Below are 19,335 nucleotides of genomic sequence, written 5' to 3' on the forward strand. Positions count from 1 at the left end.
TACGCTTTTAGATCAACTGTATAGAACTTGCTAGACTTGTTCTTGTGAATTAGTGTCCTGAAATATAGATTACAAGACTTGTTCTCGTTGGAATTGAGTTTGTGTACATTTCGGGTACAAACTAGGTTGACCTTGTTTGGATCTTTTCTGTTGATTTATATTTATTAATTATATAAGAAATTTCCTTTACAATTTCACTAATGAAAAAGTTGGTGGTGTACTAGGTACCCTCTCCTTTTACACTTTCTAATCCATGACAGTTTACTTCCTTGTGATCCATCACTAAAGTATTTAACTTTGATATGATGTATAAATAAATATACGTAAAAAGAGTACGAAACAAAAGTCTTTCTTGTTATAGTTCTGGCTGTGCAAAGATGGAGACAATACCTACAGGGTACTAAATTTAATATCAAGATTGATCATCAAAGCCTCAAATACCTACTAGAGCAAAAGATCACCACACCATTCCAACAAAAATGGTTGATCAAACTCTTGGGGTTTGACTATGTTATCCAGTACAAGAAGGGAACTGAGAATACTGTTGCTGATGCCCTTTCTAGAAGACCCTCAGATGTGGCTACTTGTCACTCCATAACCACTTCTACTTCAAATTGGGTACAAGATGTCACCAACAGCTACATCAATGACTCCAAGGCCAACAAACTGATATCTCAACTTCTTCTAAATCCTAACAGTACTCTACATTACACTTACACAGAAGGAATTTTGAGGTACAAAAATAAACTTTATATTGGTATTGGAGGCAATGTAAGACAATCATTATTGGAATCTCTACATGCTTCTGCACTTGGAGGCCATTCTGGAATACAAGCCACCTCTGTCAGAGCAAGGAACTATTTTTATTGGAAAGGCATGCACAAGGACATAGTATTGTTTATCTCTTACTGTGATGTCTGCCAGAGAAATAAGAGTGACACAACCAATGCTGCAGGGCTGTTGCAACCCCTCCCTATCCCAGACCAGCCATGGAAGCATATCACTATGGACTTCATAGAAGACTTTCCTGTCAGCAATAAAAAGAATGTGATTCTTGTCATTGTAGACAAACTCACCAAATATGCTCATTTGTTGGCTCTTCAGCATCCTTACACAACAGCTTCAGTTTCTCATGCCTTCCTCAATGAAGTGTTCAAATTACATGGCTTTCCTTCATCCATTGTATCTGACAGATACAAGGTCTTCACCAGTAATTTTTGGCAGGATCTGTTTAAGGCCTTGGGAACAAATATCAACCTCAGCACTGCTTATCATCCCCAAACAGATGGCCAGACTGAGAGGGTCAATGCTTGTTTAGAAACTTACTTAAGATGCCTCACTGGTCATAAACCAGGAAAATGGAGCCAATGGCTAGCTCTTGCAGAATGATGGTACAATACAAGTTTCCATACAAGCCTAAAGATGTCTCCATTTCAAGCAATGTATGGGTATGTGTCTCCACACCTTGCATTTCCTTCTTCTGTCACCACTTCTGTTGCTGCTGTTGAAACATATTTGAAAGAAAGAAGCTCCCTACTGGATATTCTTAAAGAATCACTCCACACAACTCAGGAAAGAATGAAGTTTTATGCAGATCAGTCTAGAAAAGACATATCTTTTGAAGTGGGTGATCTGGTGTATCTCAAACTACAACCATACATGCAAGCATCTCTCTTTATGAGAAAGAATTCCAAATTGTCCTCAAAATTCTACGGGCCTTTTCCAGTTTTGCAGAAGGTGGGTAAAGTGGCTTACAGGTTGGAACTACCCTCCCATGCACGCATACACCCAATATTTCATGTCGCCCAACTCAAGAAACACATTGGGCTCAAGCACACTCCATTTCCAGACCTACCTGTGGTGGATCATGAAGGTGCAATAATCATGCTACCTGAAAAGATTCTACAAACCAGACAGATTCAACAGGGCATCAGGCTGGTCAAGCAGATTTTACTACAATGGACAAATTCTTCTCCAGAAAATGCCACATGGGAAGTTCTATCTGATGTTAAGGCACATTACCCAAAATTCATCCTCGAGGACAAGGATTTTTTGGAGGGAGAGGCAATGTCACAGTGTAATAGTTAGCGGCTGTCCCTTTTGGCTGCCGTTAGTAATTGTATGGGTATATTTAGTTATTTTTCTTGCTAGCTATTTGGTAGTTGTTGACCGTTTGATTTAACTCACACGTCCCTCATCCGTTGGGCAAGGTTATGGTTAATGATTGGGTACTTAATGTGTAAGAGAGGCTTATTTCCTATCATCTGAAATTTATGAATTGAAACCCATTTTTGGTTGCGTTCTTATGAACCAGATTTGGCTCATCTCCTCACGGATTTGAGATTTTGTTATCCATTTTTCATCACTATTTCATCTCCTGATTGTTAATTTGTTGTGTAATCACAACAAATATCTTCTTCCTCTCTATAGCAAAACACGTCTTTACCCGCAACTTATCTAAAGCAACCCAAAATTTGGGTCGGAACATGATAAATTTCAAATTTTCAAGGCCCAAAATAAATTTTATATTTCTTGTCAAATAAAATACTGATAGGTCAGGTATTAATTATAATTTACCAAAATATGTATAAATTTATTATACAGTTCCTCTTAAAAACCTCTGCACTCATATCAAAATGAGCACAATCCGAAAAATATGACACCATCATCTACTACTTTGAAAATCCATCATAATAAATTAATGGTTAAAATTAAAATTAGTAAATGATATCTTAGTGCACTCATTTTTGGTATAAATGTAGAGATTTCTAAAAAGAGCATATCATAAAAGCAACTAGCTTAGAGTTGGTCGTCGTTTGGGTTTTATATGAAAAATTGAAACGAAAATTGTAAGATAACTTAAAAATAACCATGTAAACAGATCCTCCTCATTAACCATTGCATCAAGTTTACAAAAATATGGCAAAGAAAAGGAATCAAAGATAATATTGGTGTTGTAAATTCGGAATTGGGTAATATAATTGGTTTATAGTTTTGGACTTTTAGTACAAGACCATGTTCCGGGATGGGCTTAACCTTGTTACCACTCAATTTTGTATTAATAAATAATAAGCCAAATTAGGCAAAAGCTTTACAAAAGGCACCCAGAAACAGGGCACAAACCCAAGGCAGTATAAAACCAAAATAAACAAAAAGGCAACCCCACCCTAGAGGCACCCAACTAGCACCATCCCCTTATACATTGAGCAAAAACTAAAAACTAACCACAAAACTCAACAAAACCTGTGATACTTTTGATACTCATTGATGTTTTACCAGGCCAGACTCTGTGCAGTTGCACCTTGGCATACCCTTAGGGTCGAACCTGGCTCCACGCACGCGAACTATCTAAGATAAAAGAGTTAAGGCTTCCAATCTCTTCCCCAGAAAAAATCAGTGACTCTCTGGCAACCTGCATAACCACAATGAATCAAGAATCAAGGGAGAGTGTTATCTAATGGAAACCTATCATTTTATCTTGTTTTACAAGAGAAAGGGAGAGAGACAGAGACAGAATGAGAAAGAGATGAGATTGACCAACTGTAGCGTGTGCAACTAAATCTTGCATGTTTCTAATACCGAAGAGATCATTTCAGACCAAACAGAACATAGGGGGACAATACTGAGATACACCAATCAAACTCCTTTCCAGGGAGATGTGAAGAATCATTTGCTATCCCTATAACTGAAGTTTTCAGGAAATAAAAGGTGAGTGAATTACCGCCATGGGAACTCGCTAGTGTCTATTCCAGCTTGGTGAAGCTCGTCGACATACTGCAGTGCTTCTCGGCATTCTTCTCTATCATCAAAAAATTCTTTCTTTTCACCCTCAATCTGAAATGATTCATGACCTTTCCCTGCAACCACCTGTAGCCAAAATATTGGCAGTAACCTTAGTGAAAAGGGCTTACAGCTTGTGCAAATAGAAACTAAGACAACAAACTGGGAGTTAAACACTTTCATACTCCACAGGTAATATGTATCGTTTAAAAACAAAATACTAAAAACATAAGGTGCAATATAATACTTTACATTCCTTTTCAACCAGTTATTAAGTTATCTAACTTATGGCTATTACCAACATATTGCTGATTTGCTGTTTGCGTCATGAATGGAGGAAAAGTATTAAGGGAATTCTAATACTTACAACCATATCCCCTTCCTCGCCCATGGCCACAGCGGCCCGTACAGCTACACGCCTGATGTCATGTAAGAAGAGCCTATGCCCATTTGGAAGAGGTGGGTAATAATCGTTCTCACCATATTTCAAATATTCCTGCATTGACCATCCTACACCGGACAACATGTCATCCAAGATATCCACTGGTGTAGGCACAACAGTATAAGTTAGTCTAACACCATCCAAATTTGACCCAACATCAATTAAGCCTTATATTCTGTTCATCATCAAGTAAAAAGAAATGGAATTGACGGTCTATTACCAAAACACCCGACCAGAGAAAAATACACATGTTATCTCGTCATTATTTACAAGGGATGGAGATATGAAGCTAGAGGTAGATGTCAATTCAGAACTTTAAGTTGGGCAGTCTAATCTGTATATTCAACGATACTTAGGTACTTACATGGATCTTCCGTCCTTGGGTTGTCAGAAGTCAACAGAGTAACATCACTTTTTTCTGTAGCTATCTTCGCCATCATCGGTCTCTTCCCTCTGTCCCTCTCACCGCCACATCCAATAACTTCATTTAAAGAATGATTATGCAGTCAGATAAGTTCAAGATAAAATGTGATTTAAATTTTGACTGCAAAGAAGAAGTGGGAACACCAACATCTATCGTGAAAAAAGCTCCACGATAGTGAGGTGTTCTTATTTCCAACTCCCAGACCAGAAGAGAGAACCAACTAACCTAAAAAGCAATAGATTCTTACTAAAAGTTTAGTATAATTTATTGTTTTAATTCTTCATTCAAAAGTTGCAATTTCTTTATCCAGATGCTGTAACTGATGAAGAATGAAGAGTAACATATGACTTGTTCATCTAATAGAACACCTGAGTTCTTTTTATTTTGTTTTAAGAGGAGGAATCTCAAGTTAATGCAATATAAATATAAATTAATCAGCAAAAAGAAAGGGACCACACCTGTGATAATTCTTCGTGGCCCAAGCTCCCTTACAGAATCCAAGAGTCTAGATAGGGCATCAGGTGTATGGGCATAGTCTACAATCACTCCAAATGCCTGTTCTTCATCTATTAATTCGCACCTGCCTGGTACGCCATCAACTTCTTCAATTCCTCTAACAATGTCTTCCAGAGGTGCTCCCACAGCTATGCCAACTGACACAGCCGCAAGAATGTTGTAGATATTGTGCCTCCCAAGCAACCCTGAAGATATCTCTAATATCCCTTGAGGAGTATTAACCAAAACCTGAGTCTCAAAAAGAGAGAGCTCAAATTTCAATACATGAACATCTGCACTCTTATTCTCCATCGCAAATGTGACAACAGGTACTTCCGGGTTCCCTTGTGCAATGAAGAAAGGAGCATTTGGGTCGTCAATGTTGACAATCTTCCTATGCCGATCTGGGTCCACCATTTTTGCAAAAAGCTTGGCCTTTGCATCTCTATACTCCTCCTCTGTTTGATGGAAATCCATATGGTCTCTAGTCAAGTTTGTGAACACTGCGATATCAAAATCAACCTCATCACACCTTCCAAGCGAAAGTCCATGTGATGAAGCCTCCATAACAACTGTCTCAGCCCCATTATGAAGCATCTTAGCCATCATTTTCTGCACCAAAACTGCATCAGGAGTCGTATTCGGAGACTCCAATTTGTTATCTCCATGAACATAATAAGCAACGGTACTTAACATCCCAGTTCTCAAACCCATTGCTTCATACACGCCTTTTACCAAATAAGCCGTAGTTGTTTTTCCATTTGTACCCGTAATTCCAATTACAGACATTTTCTTCGATGGGCTTCCATAAAAAGATGCCGCCAATGCAGCAAGAACTGCGTTCGTGTCCTCAACTATAACCAAGGCCTTACATCCCAAAGTCTCATCTATATCAATCTCTTTACTAGCAACAACAGCAACAGCTCCTCTTTTATCAGCCTCACTCAGAAACAAATGTCCATCGGTTTTCATCCCAACACAACACACAAACAAATCACCCGAACACACCTCTCTAGAATCATGTGCAACACCAGTAATCTCAATCTCTAAATTCCCGTAAACCGAAATCGGTACAACCCTACTCTCATCAAGTAATTCAGCTAAAGTCATCTTAAATTTAGGCTCTAATATCCTAGGTTTAGTTTTGCCATAATTATCAAAATCAAGATCAAATCTATCTACAGTAGAATGAGTCCCATTTACCTCATCAAGTTCCGCATTTTCATCCTCAGGGCTTTCTGAAACCACAGTTAATCCTTGAAGCTCTTGTATCTCATCCAAATCAACAACTTCCTCAGCTGACAATTCATCAATCACTTCATCTCCATTAACACTCTCCCCCTCTTTCTTCTTTGGATTAGGCTTTAACAACCCTTGTTTAACAAACTCTTTCCTTTTTAAAGACATAGCTTTATCAATCTCACTAAATATATCATCACCACCACCACTCTCCTTCTCTGGAGTATCTGGTGCATCTTCAACATCTTCAATGGCTGATAAAAATGTAGCTTGATCTTTTAAGAACTGTTCTTCTTGTAATTTTCTAGCTTTAGCTGCTTGGCGATGAATCTGTTGGAATTTGGAAACACCGTGACCATCATCTTCAGGTGCTTCAGGTGGATCATCTTCAGATGGCATTGGATACCCATTGTTTGCTCTAATTGGTGTGATGAATTTCTGATGGTTTTTGAATTGGTGAAAAGCGGGGGGTTTGAAATGGAATTTTGGGTTCTGGGTTTTGGTCAGGAAGGATGAAATGGAGGTTTGAGGGGAGAAATTTGGAAGGGAAAGTGAAGAAATCGCCATTGGAGAGTGTGGAAATGGGTGAGGGTTTTGGAGGGGGTTTGGAATCTGGAAAGGAGATAGGAGTGCACTGTAAACTGTAAGAGGAGGATAGAAAATAATTGTGCTCCTTAACTCGGAAGAACCCCAAGATAAATGAACCGGAATGAAGTAAGGTTATTCTCGTTAGGCCTGTTGATATATCTCCGCTATCCGGAATCCGTTTCCGAGTATTCGAGATCCTACAAGATTTTATCCATTTTATCGGATTTCGGATCCGATATTTTATCGGATATTTCTTCCTTTATATATCAGAAACAGATTAGGCTCCATCCCCGATATCCGATAGAATATGAATTTATTTGTGATTTAGCCTAGCCATATTTGTGATTTACCCTAATATCCCATATCCAATATGAAATGTTTGACAAATTGAACTTAAATTTCAATTATGAACATGTTTTAAAGGGTTTTTAACATTTTTTTTTCATATTTGGATATTATCGGATAAATATCCGATATCAGATAGCTTAGCCTATCAGCACCGATATCTGATTTTAGATATCCTATAGGATATTATCGGATATCGAATATCCGATAGCGCTTAACCTATCAGATACGGATTTCTTAATATCCGACGGATATTCATCCATTGACACCCCTAATTCTCGTTGTACCTTTATCATTTTGGTGACTAAGAGTGCGTTTGTTTTTTGCTAATTTCGCGTCAAAATCTGTCTCGACCCCTGACTCGACTCAAGTTAGATTTCACATCGTTTGATTTTTATTTAAAGTCAGATTTAACTCGCGATCTGACTCAGATCTGATCCTGATTCGGATGCATTTGAGTCAGAATAAAATGCACTGACTCATGGGACCAAGTCACTGACTCACATATTTTTTAGTCAAATGAGTCAGATCTGATTAAAAAAACAAACATATTGAATCACATCCAGATGAGTCAAGTTATATCAGTGAGATCCATACGAGTCGGTTTCAGATGATTTAGATGAGTCAAGAAAAAAACAAACAAGGTGTAAATGTGATACACCTGGATCTATTGGGCCTTAGGACGGTTCCTGTTGGGGGTGGCTAACACACACATATGTCATACCGGGTGGCTGACGAACAAACCACGCCACTATGGTAATATTATTAAACGAAGATAGTCTTTGTTGAACGGTAACGTTGATCCATTTCCTTTACTGCCTCTAACTTTCCCAAAAAAGTATAACTTTTCATGAGCCTTGACCAGATAAGAAGTTGTATCCTTGCAAAATTGTTTAGAATGGTTGATAGTTAAAAAGTTTGGACATGTTTTGTGAGGTTTTTTCGTAAAGAAATTTAATATGTCTTATGATATCATGATTTATAAAGGGGATACCACTATTAGAGGGGTGATACAAATTCAACATTTCGACGGTCATGATTTTTTAACATATATTTGTCCTGTATGGATTGGTATCACCCCCAAGTAATACTGGTATCCCCTTTATAAATCGTGTGATTTTTGAGACCGCCTCTTAAAGAATTAGTTAGATTAATTTGGACACATACTTTTATCGAAATAACATCTTCAGGTTTTTGTGCCCGTGCTGCGCCCCGGTATTCTTTTCTTTTAACTTGGTGTGCGCGTGACTTCGCCCATCCCATGGAGATGCATTTTTGATTTGGTGTTGTAGGACGAATACATTAAATAAGATGGAGAAAAGATAGGAAATATGTGTGGATTTTATTTATTTTTTTCTTTTTATTTTCGCAGAAAAATATGTGCGAAATATGTGGTTTTATTTTTTGTGATATGTATTAATTTGGAAAAAAAGAGTCCTAATATGGTAGGTAATCGACTTCCTAATTGAATTTGAACTTCCATAAAATTCCAAACATGGTGAGTTAAGTTTTCCTTTTGATTTTGTAATTTTTAAATACATTTCCAAATATTCACGTGGGAGCTTTATTTGTCTAGGCCTTTAAGTCTTAAGATGACTTAACCCATTATCTCTCCGTCTTTTTGACTGAGTGTATATTCACGTGTTCAGGAAGTAAACCTTTGAGTTGAATTCGGAATTATGGAAATCCCCGTTTAATGTAGGTGTATATCTTTTGAGGAATGTAATATCATGGATAACTAACAAGTTTTCATTCGCAACTGCTTGGACTTTCTTCAAAAACTTGCTAGAGGACTATTCAATTGTTATACTTGAAGAACATTACGTTAGGATCTATCTCGATATCCTTCAAGCCTTTAGGGGTTATGAATGGCCAAGTGAATTTGTCGAACTTATCCGCAACTTTATGACTCATTCTTCCTTCGATAATCACTTTGCCCATCAAACATGCTTCCGATTATATTTATTCTTTTTCTAAGTTGTTATTATCACTTTGATAAATAAATACTTCAGAAGTGCATCCTGTAAAAAAATAGGTGGATTTGTTTTTTGGGCATCTTCCATATTGATATGGGTTTCCTTTTATTGGTTTGTTTCCGAATAAAGTGGGATTCCTAATTTAGGTAGTATATGGTTTAGTTTCTCAATAGGATACTAATACTTAGTGACCAAATTTTTGTTCTCTATATAAAGGTTTAGAATTGTATGTTTGTATACATCCAACCCAGAGGAATGATAAAACCTTATGTTTAGGTTTTTGATTTCTTTGTTAGGGAGGGTCGAATGCTACCATGAAAGCTAATGTCGTGTGAGAAAACTTGTAGAAAGAGGATTTTAGTGTTCACTGTTTAAGATACCGATTGTTTTAATGTTTCCATATTTTTCCTATGTTACTAGATGCGAAAAAGACGTGGAAGAGAAAACATGAGGCTGGTTTGAAGAATGGTTTAGAGAGTTGGATTCTACAGTTTCTTCAATGATATTCCCAGGTATGTGTTGTTAACTCCAGTGTTTAAACTTTATTTTGTGGGTTGCGAAAAGATCATGTAATTAATGATTTTTTATTATAGTAAAAGTTTTTCCAGTGGTGTTGGCTGTGGATGTACCTGTAAAGGTGGACAACGTATATCATGTGTCGTGTTTATGTGGTTGTTTATCTTTTGTCTCTCTTATTATTCCTTCCATGCTTGGTACAGATCACCAATTACACTTTGTGGTTCTGTGTTTCGTGGTGCTTGGGGTGCCAGTTTTCCCAACACTTTCATCAAATCACCAGAAGCAGAAAAGGTGGATATATTAGAATGACCACAGAGGAAAACATTGCAAGAGAATCTGACAAGAAATGAGATTAATCCATGAAAATAGATGGGATTAGAGAAAAATATTGAAACTGAGTCGACTCAGTAGACTCAAATTTAAACCTGGTTAACTATTTCTTTCCCCCTCTCACTCGTTTCTCTCGACTGTCCTCATTTCTCTCTCACTGAAACCCTAGGTCCAAATATGGCGACGAAAGGAAAGGATCCGGAAATCCAAAGTCGAACTGTTGCGCCTACTTGGATGGACGGTGATTACAATGAACTACGGAAGAAGAAATCCATATACATTCAAGGTTAAGGTTACGGAAGATCAAAGATAAGAAACTCAATATATGGGTATTTTCCTTTTTATTTTATTTTTCAACTTTTTTTTTTAATTTTGCTTATCTTTTATTAATCTTCAAGGTTATGATTTTAGGCCTACACTGGTTATTCTCTTTTCTTTCCTTATCAATAAATTCTTCTAGCAATCAGTTTTTTAAAAATGAAAAATAAATTGTTACTTTAAGAATAAAAAAATGGTTGATTAGATATGTAATGGTTATAATACGTCCTTTTACTTTTGTTTTAATATAATTTTGTGTAATTACATATGTAATGGTTATAATACTTCCTTTTACTTTGGTTTTTATGTAATTTAGTGTTAAGGGACACATTCTCTTGGTCAACTTCCTAGCTGTATGAGTATGTGTTCAAATATAATATTTTTAATATAAAAAATATCAATTCATCCGTCCCAAATTAGATGATCTAGTTAGTTTTAAATTTTGTCCCAAAATAGATGACTTATATCATTAATAATGAAATATTTCTAAAGTTAACCTTTTAATTGAATATTATTAGTATAAGAAATATGTATAATTTAATAACCATGTTTGTATTTGTTATATAGGTGTTTCAAACACTTTCCAATGGTATAAAGTTTACGAATATCCATTGTACAGTTTAAGGGGTAAATCATTTCTAAATTTTACTAGTAAATATCCAAAAGGGTATAATTTTAAAAAATACTAAAAAATTCTCCTCTCTCCTCCTTGCTTTAAGAATTGTGCAAACCACTACTAGGTCATCTAATTTGGGACGTAGGGAATGTATTTTAAAATCATTCAAACTCTAGCTCTAAATGTTATTAACATTTGTTTAAACAAAAAGATAGCCGCCACCATGTTGGGAGCCGAGGAAGAAACAAACCTGATCAAATATCAAATACAAGCCATTTGGAAAATAATCAGGATTGTAAAAAAAAGAATAAATTATCAATTACCTTAATTAGTAAAATACTCAAACATATTCGAAATAAAATAAAAATATAAAAAGATGATATGGTACACTATATATGTCACTTGTTTCCTACCGTACTTAACCAAATCTATAAATATGTACATTGACTATTTTATTCTTCACTTTTTTTTTCCACATTATTTAACATATAAAGATTTTGAGAATAAACTGTGGTGTTCATTTATTTGGTTAGCCAATTCAGTGAAGGAAGTACGTTAAAAGAAACGAAATCACAACGAAGCTCAAGATGGCGAAGATGTGGCATTTTGTCCGCTATAGCCATTGTTTCTTTATCATCAATCCTTTATCAATTTGTTTACGAAGCTCTCTCCAGTTAGGGTTTGATTTATTCATCTTCAATGTAGTCAGAGACTGGCAATTGTTGCCAAGAATTTGAATACCTCTCCAAGTAATACCCTCGCAGAAGCTGATGTCTAACACTGTCAAGTTTTGAAAGGACGTGACGAACTTCTGAACCTTATCATCGGTTACTTCACCGTGTGGGATCTCTAGTACCTTGAGGTGTGCGACACTACAGGAAAGTAACCAAAGAACTATAATTAGTTCAAAAAAATATTAATGACTCTTTCCAAATGATCATGTTTAGTTACCTTGATCACTGGCCAAACAATTCATATTAATTCCATATGAGAGGCACATTAACAAAACCAAAAACTCTAATCATGAACTCATTTTAGAAAGAACTACAAAGAGGTACACACCAATTTTGTTGAAATATCTACACAATGGGTCGGTTTTATCCACCGGATATGTGTTTCCAATTACAGTAAAACTTCTGTATAAGAATATCTTAGGGACCAAAAAAATTATTCTTATATCGAGGCTATTCTTATATGGAGGTCAAGCTTGAATAGACCAAAAGAAATTTTTTTTATATGTGTATTGGGCATATTCATGCATATGCATAGGATACACAAAAATATATCTAAGTATATACAAAAACTATTTAAATGAGGATTTTTTTATTATATTTATGTATTACAAATTTTGTGACAAAAAAATTCATAAAAATCACAATTATTACATCGAAAATTCATAAATGAAATCAAATGAGTATGAAGATATTCGTATTAAGTTGTGCACAAAAAATCAAAAAATCCATTTTGAAGCAAAAAAAACTTTTAATATGGTTACAAGAATCTCTTCTTCTTAAACTTTGATGTATGACGAGTGTTATATTTTATATTATGATGGCAATTATTCTTAAATGGAGGTATCCTTAAGACGGGACAAAAAAAACTTATGACTAATTCCAATATATAGTTTATTCTTAAATAGAACTAGCCCAAGTCGGGACAATAAATTTTCAATCTTATATGGAGTTTATTCCTATATGGAATATTCTTTCAGAAAGGTTTTACTGTACTGCATTTTTTGCAACGAATCGAAATATCAATGATGGTGTACATTTTCTTGTTGCTTGATTAGATGTTTCTTATCTTCGTTATCTTTGACAATACTACTAAGGAAATGGTTGTCTACGACGAGATTTCTCATAAATTCATCTATTCTTTCCATTTTATAGTAGACGTAAACATCTTTGATTGTTTGATTTTCATCTTTAAGAAACGCTAGTTTCTCTTCTTCAAACTTTTGATGAAATAAATTGTCAGATGCATTCTCAATTTGCGATTTGTCTTTCAATTGTTTCAAGAAAGTCATACCTTTCTTAGCATCTGATATTTCTTCTTATACAAAATAAGTGAACTTAAATTTTTTATATTAGTTAGAAATTTCATCAGTTTTTCATACACTCGAAAACAATCATCCTCTTTTGTACTCTTTATGTTTGGTGTGTTGACTTTTAAATGATCTAGCGTATCATCGGCGAATCTTAAGATTTGGTAAAAATAGTACATGTACCATAACTTTAATTAAGTTACTAACTGGAGTTGTTTTAGCTCAAATCATGAATATTAATGGCGGAGGTAAAAAAAAGTGAAGTTGTATCACCTAATTAAGCCTAACTACATGGTCGTCCATTATTGAGTTCAACTTAAGCAATTCCTAATATCAACATGTTCATCTTTCATGATTGATTATGCTAATTACTTCTATTCTCGTGTCTGTATGTATATGCAGTGAGAAAAAAATACGAAATTATAGAAAATAAGTGAAGGGTATATATGATAATGAAGACCGTAAAATCATTGGCAAACCTTGAGTTGATCGATATCATTCAAACTTTTAAAATGATTTAAGGAAGATATCCATAAGATCCTAGAGAACATATACCATTATGATGTTAGGAAGATAAAAGATAATTAACTAATATATATACAACTTCTCTTTCAGGTTTAGGTTTATCATGCAGTATGTTTCTCATGAACATGCCATATTAGCGACAAAGCCAGCCGAGTTCATGATGTGGGGGCATATGATAGATGTTCAATTACAATGAGAGTTTGTTTGGATTTTTTTTTTTGCTAGGTAATGACAAGTTTATTTTGCAAGTGACGAATATTTTTTATTATTTAGGCACGCCAAAAGGTGGGTTCAATGAATCAATTACTGATGAAGTTAATAAAATGCTGACTTTAATTGAAGTAACATATCTTCAGAAAATAATAATGGACACACCTTTATTAAACAATTTTATTGCGCAATTCACATCCCTTATGCATCATTTGTTGATATGTAGTTTCCAGACAGAATTTGAAAGATCATATATACGCTAATTTCTTAAGGTTTATTCAGTATGAGTTACTAATATAATGCCTGATCTTGTTTTTCATTCTAAATTCTTATTATAATCATTGAAACATCCTAAGAAGACGACAATGGTAATCTTACACATACCACTAGCTTCAATTAATTCTCAAGTGATTAAATAATCAATACGAAACTTTCCGAGTTAACATCAAATAACTGTCTTATACAAATTATATAAGATGTTCAAGGCAATTTTCACAAGATCATCTTTTGACTTAATAGTTAGTTTCCAACAAATAAATTGTTTCCAACTAAACTTGTCAAGAATACGATGAACTTATCTAAAGCTAAAAGCTTTCAACAAGTATTTCGAGAAATGAATTTACAACATAAAATCGTCTCAAAATATCAAATGTGTATAAAGTAAAGGTCTATATAGATATACGACTTAGTCTCATTAGAAGATAGAACATAATAGACTTCTGAGTGATAGATAAGTTTTACGTTTTGTTGATGAAGTACCTCCAAGCTCTTCAGTAAACCTTCTTCTTCAATTGGTGAACACCGTGAAGTCTAAAGTTCAACTACACACTTCTATCCTAATCCGATACATAGCTATAAGTAGACTAGAAATCAAGAATATAGTTTTGATCAACTAAACTTGACAAACAAGCTTGAGATAGCAACGCTTGCGAGTTCGAACGAGCAATGCTCTAACACCAACTATCGCATATGTGTTGATCTGCTGCATTAAATAAAGGCATAACTTCAAGTAAACAAATTCACAATAGTTAAGAATGTAATTTGGGCAATATAAGGTTTGGGTTTGATGTTACTTTTTTTTTTTTTTTTTTTGTAAATCTTTAAAGAAATAATGGATTTTTTTTAATTATAATTAAGTTTTACACAAAGGAGTTTTTGGTCGGCAACCGAGCAACAAGCTGGGAACCAACTCCTTTTTGAATAACAACACCCGATCTATGAAAAATAAAACAGCTTAAGCCACTACCAGCATCATTACTAATTAAGTAATTATTAAGACGCTTGAAATAACAAACAAAATCCTCACTAAGCTCTCCTAAAGTAGTAAAAGACAAAACACCTAAACCGTAACCATGCGAATCACATTCACTCAAGTATTTATTACGCTTGCGCGAAATAGCCCTCGAAATAGCCTGGCCTGGGACGAAAGCACGAACTCCATCACCAGTGAAAGGTGAAACACCTGTGACATCCATAGACACATCTTTGCTGTTTTCCCAGTTGAGCACCAAGATATCCGCTGGGCGCAGATCTTTGTTATTTTTTGACACCAACCCCAAGGAAACCTCTTTGCGCGCAGGAACACCAGCTTTGTAACAAATATATGCTATTATGTCACGGACTAAGTCATGATGAAACTTAAGACCAACATCTTTGGCACAGTGGTATGCATGAACACCAAAAATGTCCATAGGCCTATTACAACAAGAACAAAGCCCATCTTCGACAAACAAAGGAATGCCAAGATGATAACAAACCACTGCTCTGAACTGTCTCGGACCAAGACATTGATCTAAACCACTGATGGAAACAACCAAAAGATAATCTTGAGCATGCTTAACCTGGTTGCATTGCCACAGAATAGAATCTCTTGCAGATGGATTATCTTCAGATGACATTGGATACCCATTGTTTGCTCTAATTGGTGTGATGAATTTCTCATGGTTTTTAAATTGGATAAAAGGGGGGGGGGGGGTTGAAATTGAATTTTGGGTTGTGGGTTTTTGTCTAGAATGATGAAATATGGAGGTTTTAAAGGAGAATTTCGGGAGGGAAAGTGAAGAAATCTCCATTAGAGAAGTGTGACGGTTTTGGAGGGGGTTTGGAATTTGGAAAGAGGAGATAGGGTGTACTATAAACTGTAAGAGAGGATGAGAAATAATTGAACTCCTCAACTCTGGTCAGAAGAACCCAAGATAAATGAATTGAAATGAAGTAAGATTTTATAAACCTATTTTTGTTGTACTTTTTATAATTTTGGTGACTAAAAGGGTGTTTGTTTTTTGCTGACACAGTGTCGGCCCCTGATTCGGCTCGAGTCAGATGTGAGACCATTTGTTTTCGATTTTGAGTTAGATCCGACTCAGACATAAACCCTGATTCAGACTCATTTGAATCATGGAATAAAATGCCCCTGACTTATGGAACTAATCCACAGACTCATATATTTTTCTTGTTGTACTTTTTATCATTTTGGTGTCCAAGTGTGATAATCCTGGTTCGGTTGGTGATTATAGATCTATTTCATGTTGTAATGTCCTCTAAAAATGCTTTACTAAGATTTAGCTGTCAGATTGAGTGTTGCGGTGAGAAGTTTGATCAGTTCTAATCAATTAAATTTTATTTCTGGAAGACCAACTTAAGACAATATTACGATGGCTCTTGAGTATGTTAGGAACTATCATAAAAATAAAAGTCCTCCTAAATCTGCACTTAAAATTGATTTAAACAAGGCTTATGATTATGTGAGATGTGATGCTTCTTATGAAGCTTTGTTGAAGCTATGTTTTCCTTCCGAGTTACATAATTAGGTGTAACTTTGTATCTCTGCTTCCAAGTTTTCTACTAACGGATCCTCTTATGGGTTCTTCGGAGATAAAAGGAGGTTCAGACAAGTTGACTTGCGAGTGTTCTTTCGGTTAGTACTTAGGGGACCCCCTTATCTTCACTAGGTTATTTGATTGTATGCTCTTGATTGCTAAAGTGACTAAGTTAGAGGTTAGCCTCTAGATAAAGAAATAACAAACATGTTGTTAGTCTTTTTCATTGCTAAAGTTACTTAGAGGACTAACACCATGTTTTTTTTCCTCTATTTAGATTCTAACCTCTACCAACTTCTATTTAGTGATGGACCCCACGAATTTGGGTGTTTGTTTTTTCCACTACTTATATAAAGATAGAGGCAAATCTCTATCTATGCAGAGGAAATGAAGTAGTTGGCACCAACCAGGCGCTATCTTTATGCCAAACCTCTATCTGATGCACATAAAGTCAATATTATCCTTGAAAAATCTATCAATTACAATTTTTATCCCTAATATCCCTCATCATCCGTGTTTTGATATCTCAGAGTTTTTTATAGCCTTCCACCGCATCCTCCCCCTTCCAACACCACCACCTCCATTAACATTAGCTAGCAGTGAAAATTTTATCTCAACCATACCCATCTATTCTTTCTGGTGTATAAATAAACAAGAGAAGTTATATATCTGTTGTTTGTTAATGGAAGAATCTTGGATAAGTTCTTACAATTTTAAAATAATCAAATTTCATTAAGATATGAGTAATAATCATGGTTCTGGTGGTGCATTGGAGGAAGTGATAAAAAATTAATTTTTGAGATAAATGATTGGTGTTAATTGATATCAATCTCAAAGAAAGACATAATGAACCAGTGGAAATCAAAGAAGATGAATAAATTAGAATATTCTGAATTTGAAGAGGATAAATAAGGAAATTCATAGAGCAACTTATATTCTAATTAAAATTATAAAACCATTAAAAGGTGGAAAAAAAACGATAATCTTAAAGCCACCAAGTAGAGTCACTTAAAAAAAATATGAGGATAAACCTCTATCTGATGATCTCTATTCAAATTGAACCAAAAACAAACATGATGTAAGTCTTGGAGATCTAGATTCTTGGGTTATCCTGGAAGACTTTTGCTTATTAAGGTCGTCTTATGTGGGATGGTTTAAACTAGTTGAACACTATTTTCAAGAGATTTCTATGGTATGGATCTGAGATGGGAAAGATACATAGTCCTATAAGATGGTGGCGGATTTGTAAACCTCTAGTGAAGGTGGATTGGGTATTGAAAATTTGTAGCTTGTGTACATTTTAGACTCAGTGGGTGAATCTGAATCTGGTAAAAAAATAATGACTTTTGGAGTATGGAGGTCCCTCAAGATTTCCCTTGGAATTGGAGGAGAATCTTGGATTACAAAGAAACGACTAAATCTTTAATGGGTACTGTTCTAGGTAGTGGCAAGGATACTTGATTTTTACTTGATTTTTTTCACCCAAATAGGAGGCTGTGTGATTGGCTACACAACATGGAAAGCACCTTGTACCTGATTATTTTTATGATGATAAACTCGTAATCCCTTGGGGTGTTGGTTGTGAGTCAAAGCTTCAAAATCTTTATATAGATATGAAAGTGGATCTTACCGAATATGAGAAAGTGATTTGCAAGGCTAGTAACCGGGAAGATTGTTCAATGAAGAATACTTATACTTCTATTGGGTAACAAGGGAATGTTGTGGAGTGGTAAATACTTTTTTGGTTAATATGGAGTATTCCAAGACATTACTTCATTAGTTGGTTTGCTCTGCATAGAATATTGAAGATTAGGAAAAGGTCTCTACATTGAGGATTTATTGAAGATGCTAGTTGCTTACCGTGTAAGAAAGTTGTTGGATGAGGATCACCTCTTCTGAAGTTATCTAACATGGTATTATTTATAAAATATCTTATATTGGTTGTTGATGCCCTTTGTATAGGGAGCAGGAGTTCAAGAGGTGTGATGACTCTTTCAAGGGATCTGGTATTGTAAATACTATTAAGAAATTGTCCTTGAATATATTTTTTTTTTCATATATGGAAGGAAAGAAATAACAGATTGGATTCTGGTACTTCCAGTTTTACTGATGTTGTCAAATTCTTTTATTATTGCTGATATGATACTAAAGGTGGTCCTTTCAGTCGAGTCCGTCCGGGCCTCCGAAAGAGGGGTTTTGTATTTGGTGTATTAATATAAGGTGACTTGTACAGGTTTTTTGAGAAGAAGATTATTGCTTGTTGTGTAAAAATTCCTGCTGAAGATGAATTTATGATTAATATTGATGGGTCTAGGAGGGATGATTCCGATGGATACGAGGCCATTATCAAAAATTCTGCGAGTCTGCATGTGGTTGCTTCTATTGGTGGTTGTTGAAAAGACGAGGGTTACCCAAATACACCACAATCTTTTAAATATCAACCTATAAGTCCTCTACCGAAAGTGATCGATTACATCCAAAGTCGAGACATTACAACTTTTTCGGTTCACAACTCATGTGATCGTCTATGGATACGATATCGAGTCAATACAACAACAATATCATTTGTGTGATTGACTATGGATACAAGATAGAGACGATACGACAACAAAGTGTGTACTTGATAATAGGTTCGGTAATAACCGAAACTCCATAGGATCACTATCAA

At 35.2% G+C, this 19,335-nt stretch overlaps 1 protein-coding gene across 1 annotated transcript; it reads right to left on the bottom strand.

Annotated features, from left to right (window-relative positions):
- Window positions 1-2,971: 2,971 nt before the first annotated feature.
- LOC113274533 (UDP-N-acetylmuramoyl-L-alanyl-D-glutamate--2,6-diaminopimelate ligase MurE homolog, chloroplastic-like) lies at window positions 2,972-7,022 on the bottom strand. The gene is made up of 5 exons (XM_026523898.1): window positions 5,105-7,022; window positions 4,587-4,703; window positions 4,148-4,323; window positions 3,722-3,867; window positions 2,972-3,412 (listed from the first exon to the last, which is right to left on the bottom strand). The coding sequence occupies exons 1-5, from the start codon at window positions 6,945-6,947 to the stop codon at window positions 3,394-3,396; spliced, it is 2,301 nt and encodes a 766-aa protein (XP_026379683.1). The 5' UTR covers window positions 6,948-7,022; the 3' UTR covers window positions 2,972-3,393.
- Between the last annotated feature and the right edge of the window lie 12,313 nt (window positions 7,023-19,335).

The sequence above is a fragment of the Papaver somniferum genome, chromosome 4 (genome assembly GCF_003573695.1).
Source record: "Papaver somniferum cultivar HN1 chromosome 4, ASM357369v1, whole genome shotgun sequence".
Lineage (NCBI taxonomy): Eukaryota > Viridiplantae > Streptophyta > Magnoliopsida > Ranunculales > Papaveraceae > Papaver > Papaver somniferum.

Excerpts from the sequence above, each read along its gene's own strand:
- LOC113274533 (XM_026523898.1), bottom strand. The coding sequence starts at position 6,947 with ATGGCGATTTCTTCACTTTCCCTTCCAAATTTCTCCCCTCAAACCTCC. Across the intron at positions 4,704-5,104 it reads GCCACGAAGAATTATCACAG|TTATTGGATGTGGCGGTGAG; the intron begins GTGTGGTCCCTT and ends CTTTAAATGAAG. Across the intron at positions 4,324-4,586 it reads CCCAAGGACGGAAGATCCAT|TGGATATCTTGGATGACATG; the intron begins GTAAGTACCTAA and ends TGCCTACACCAG.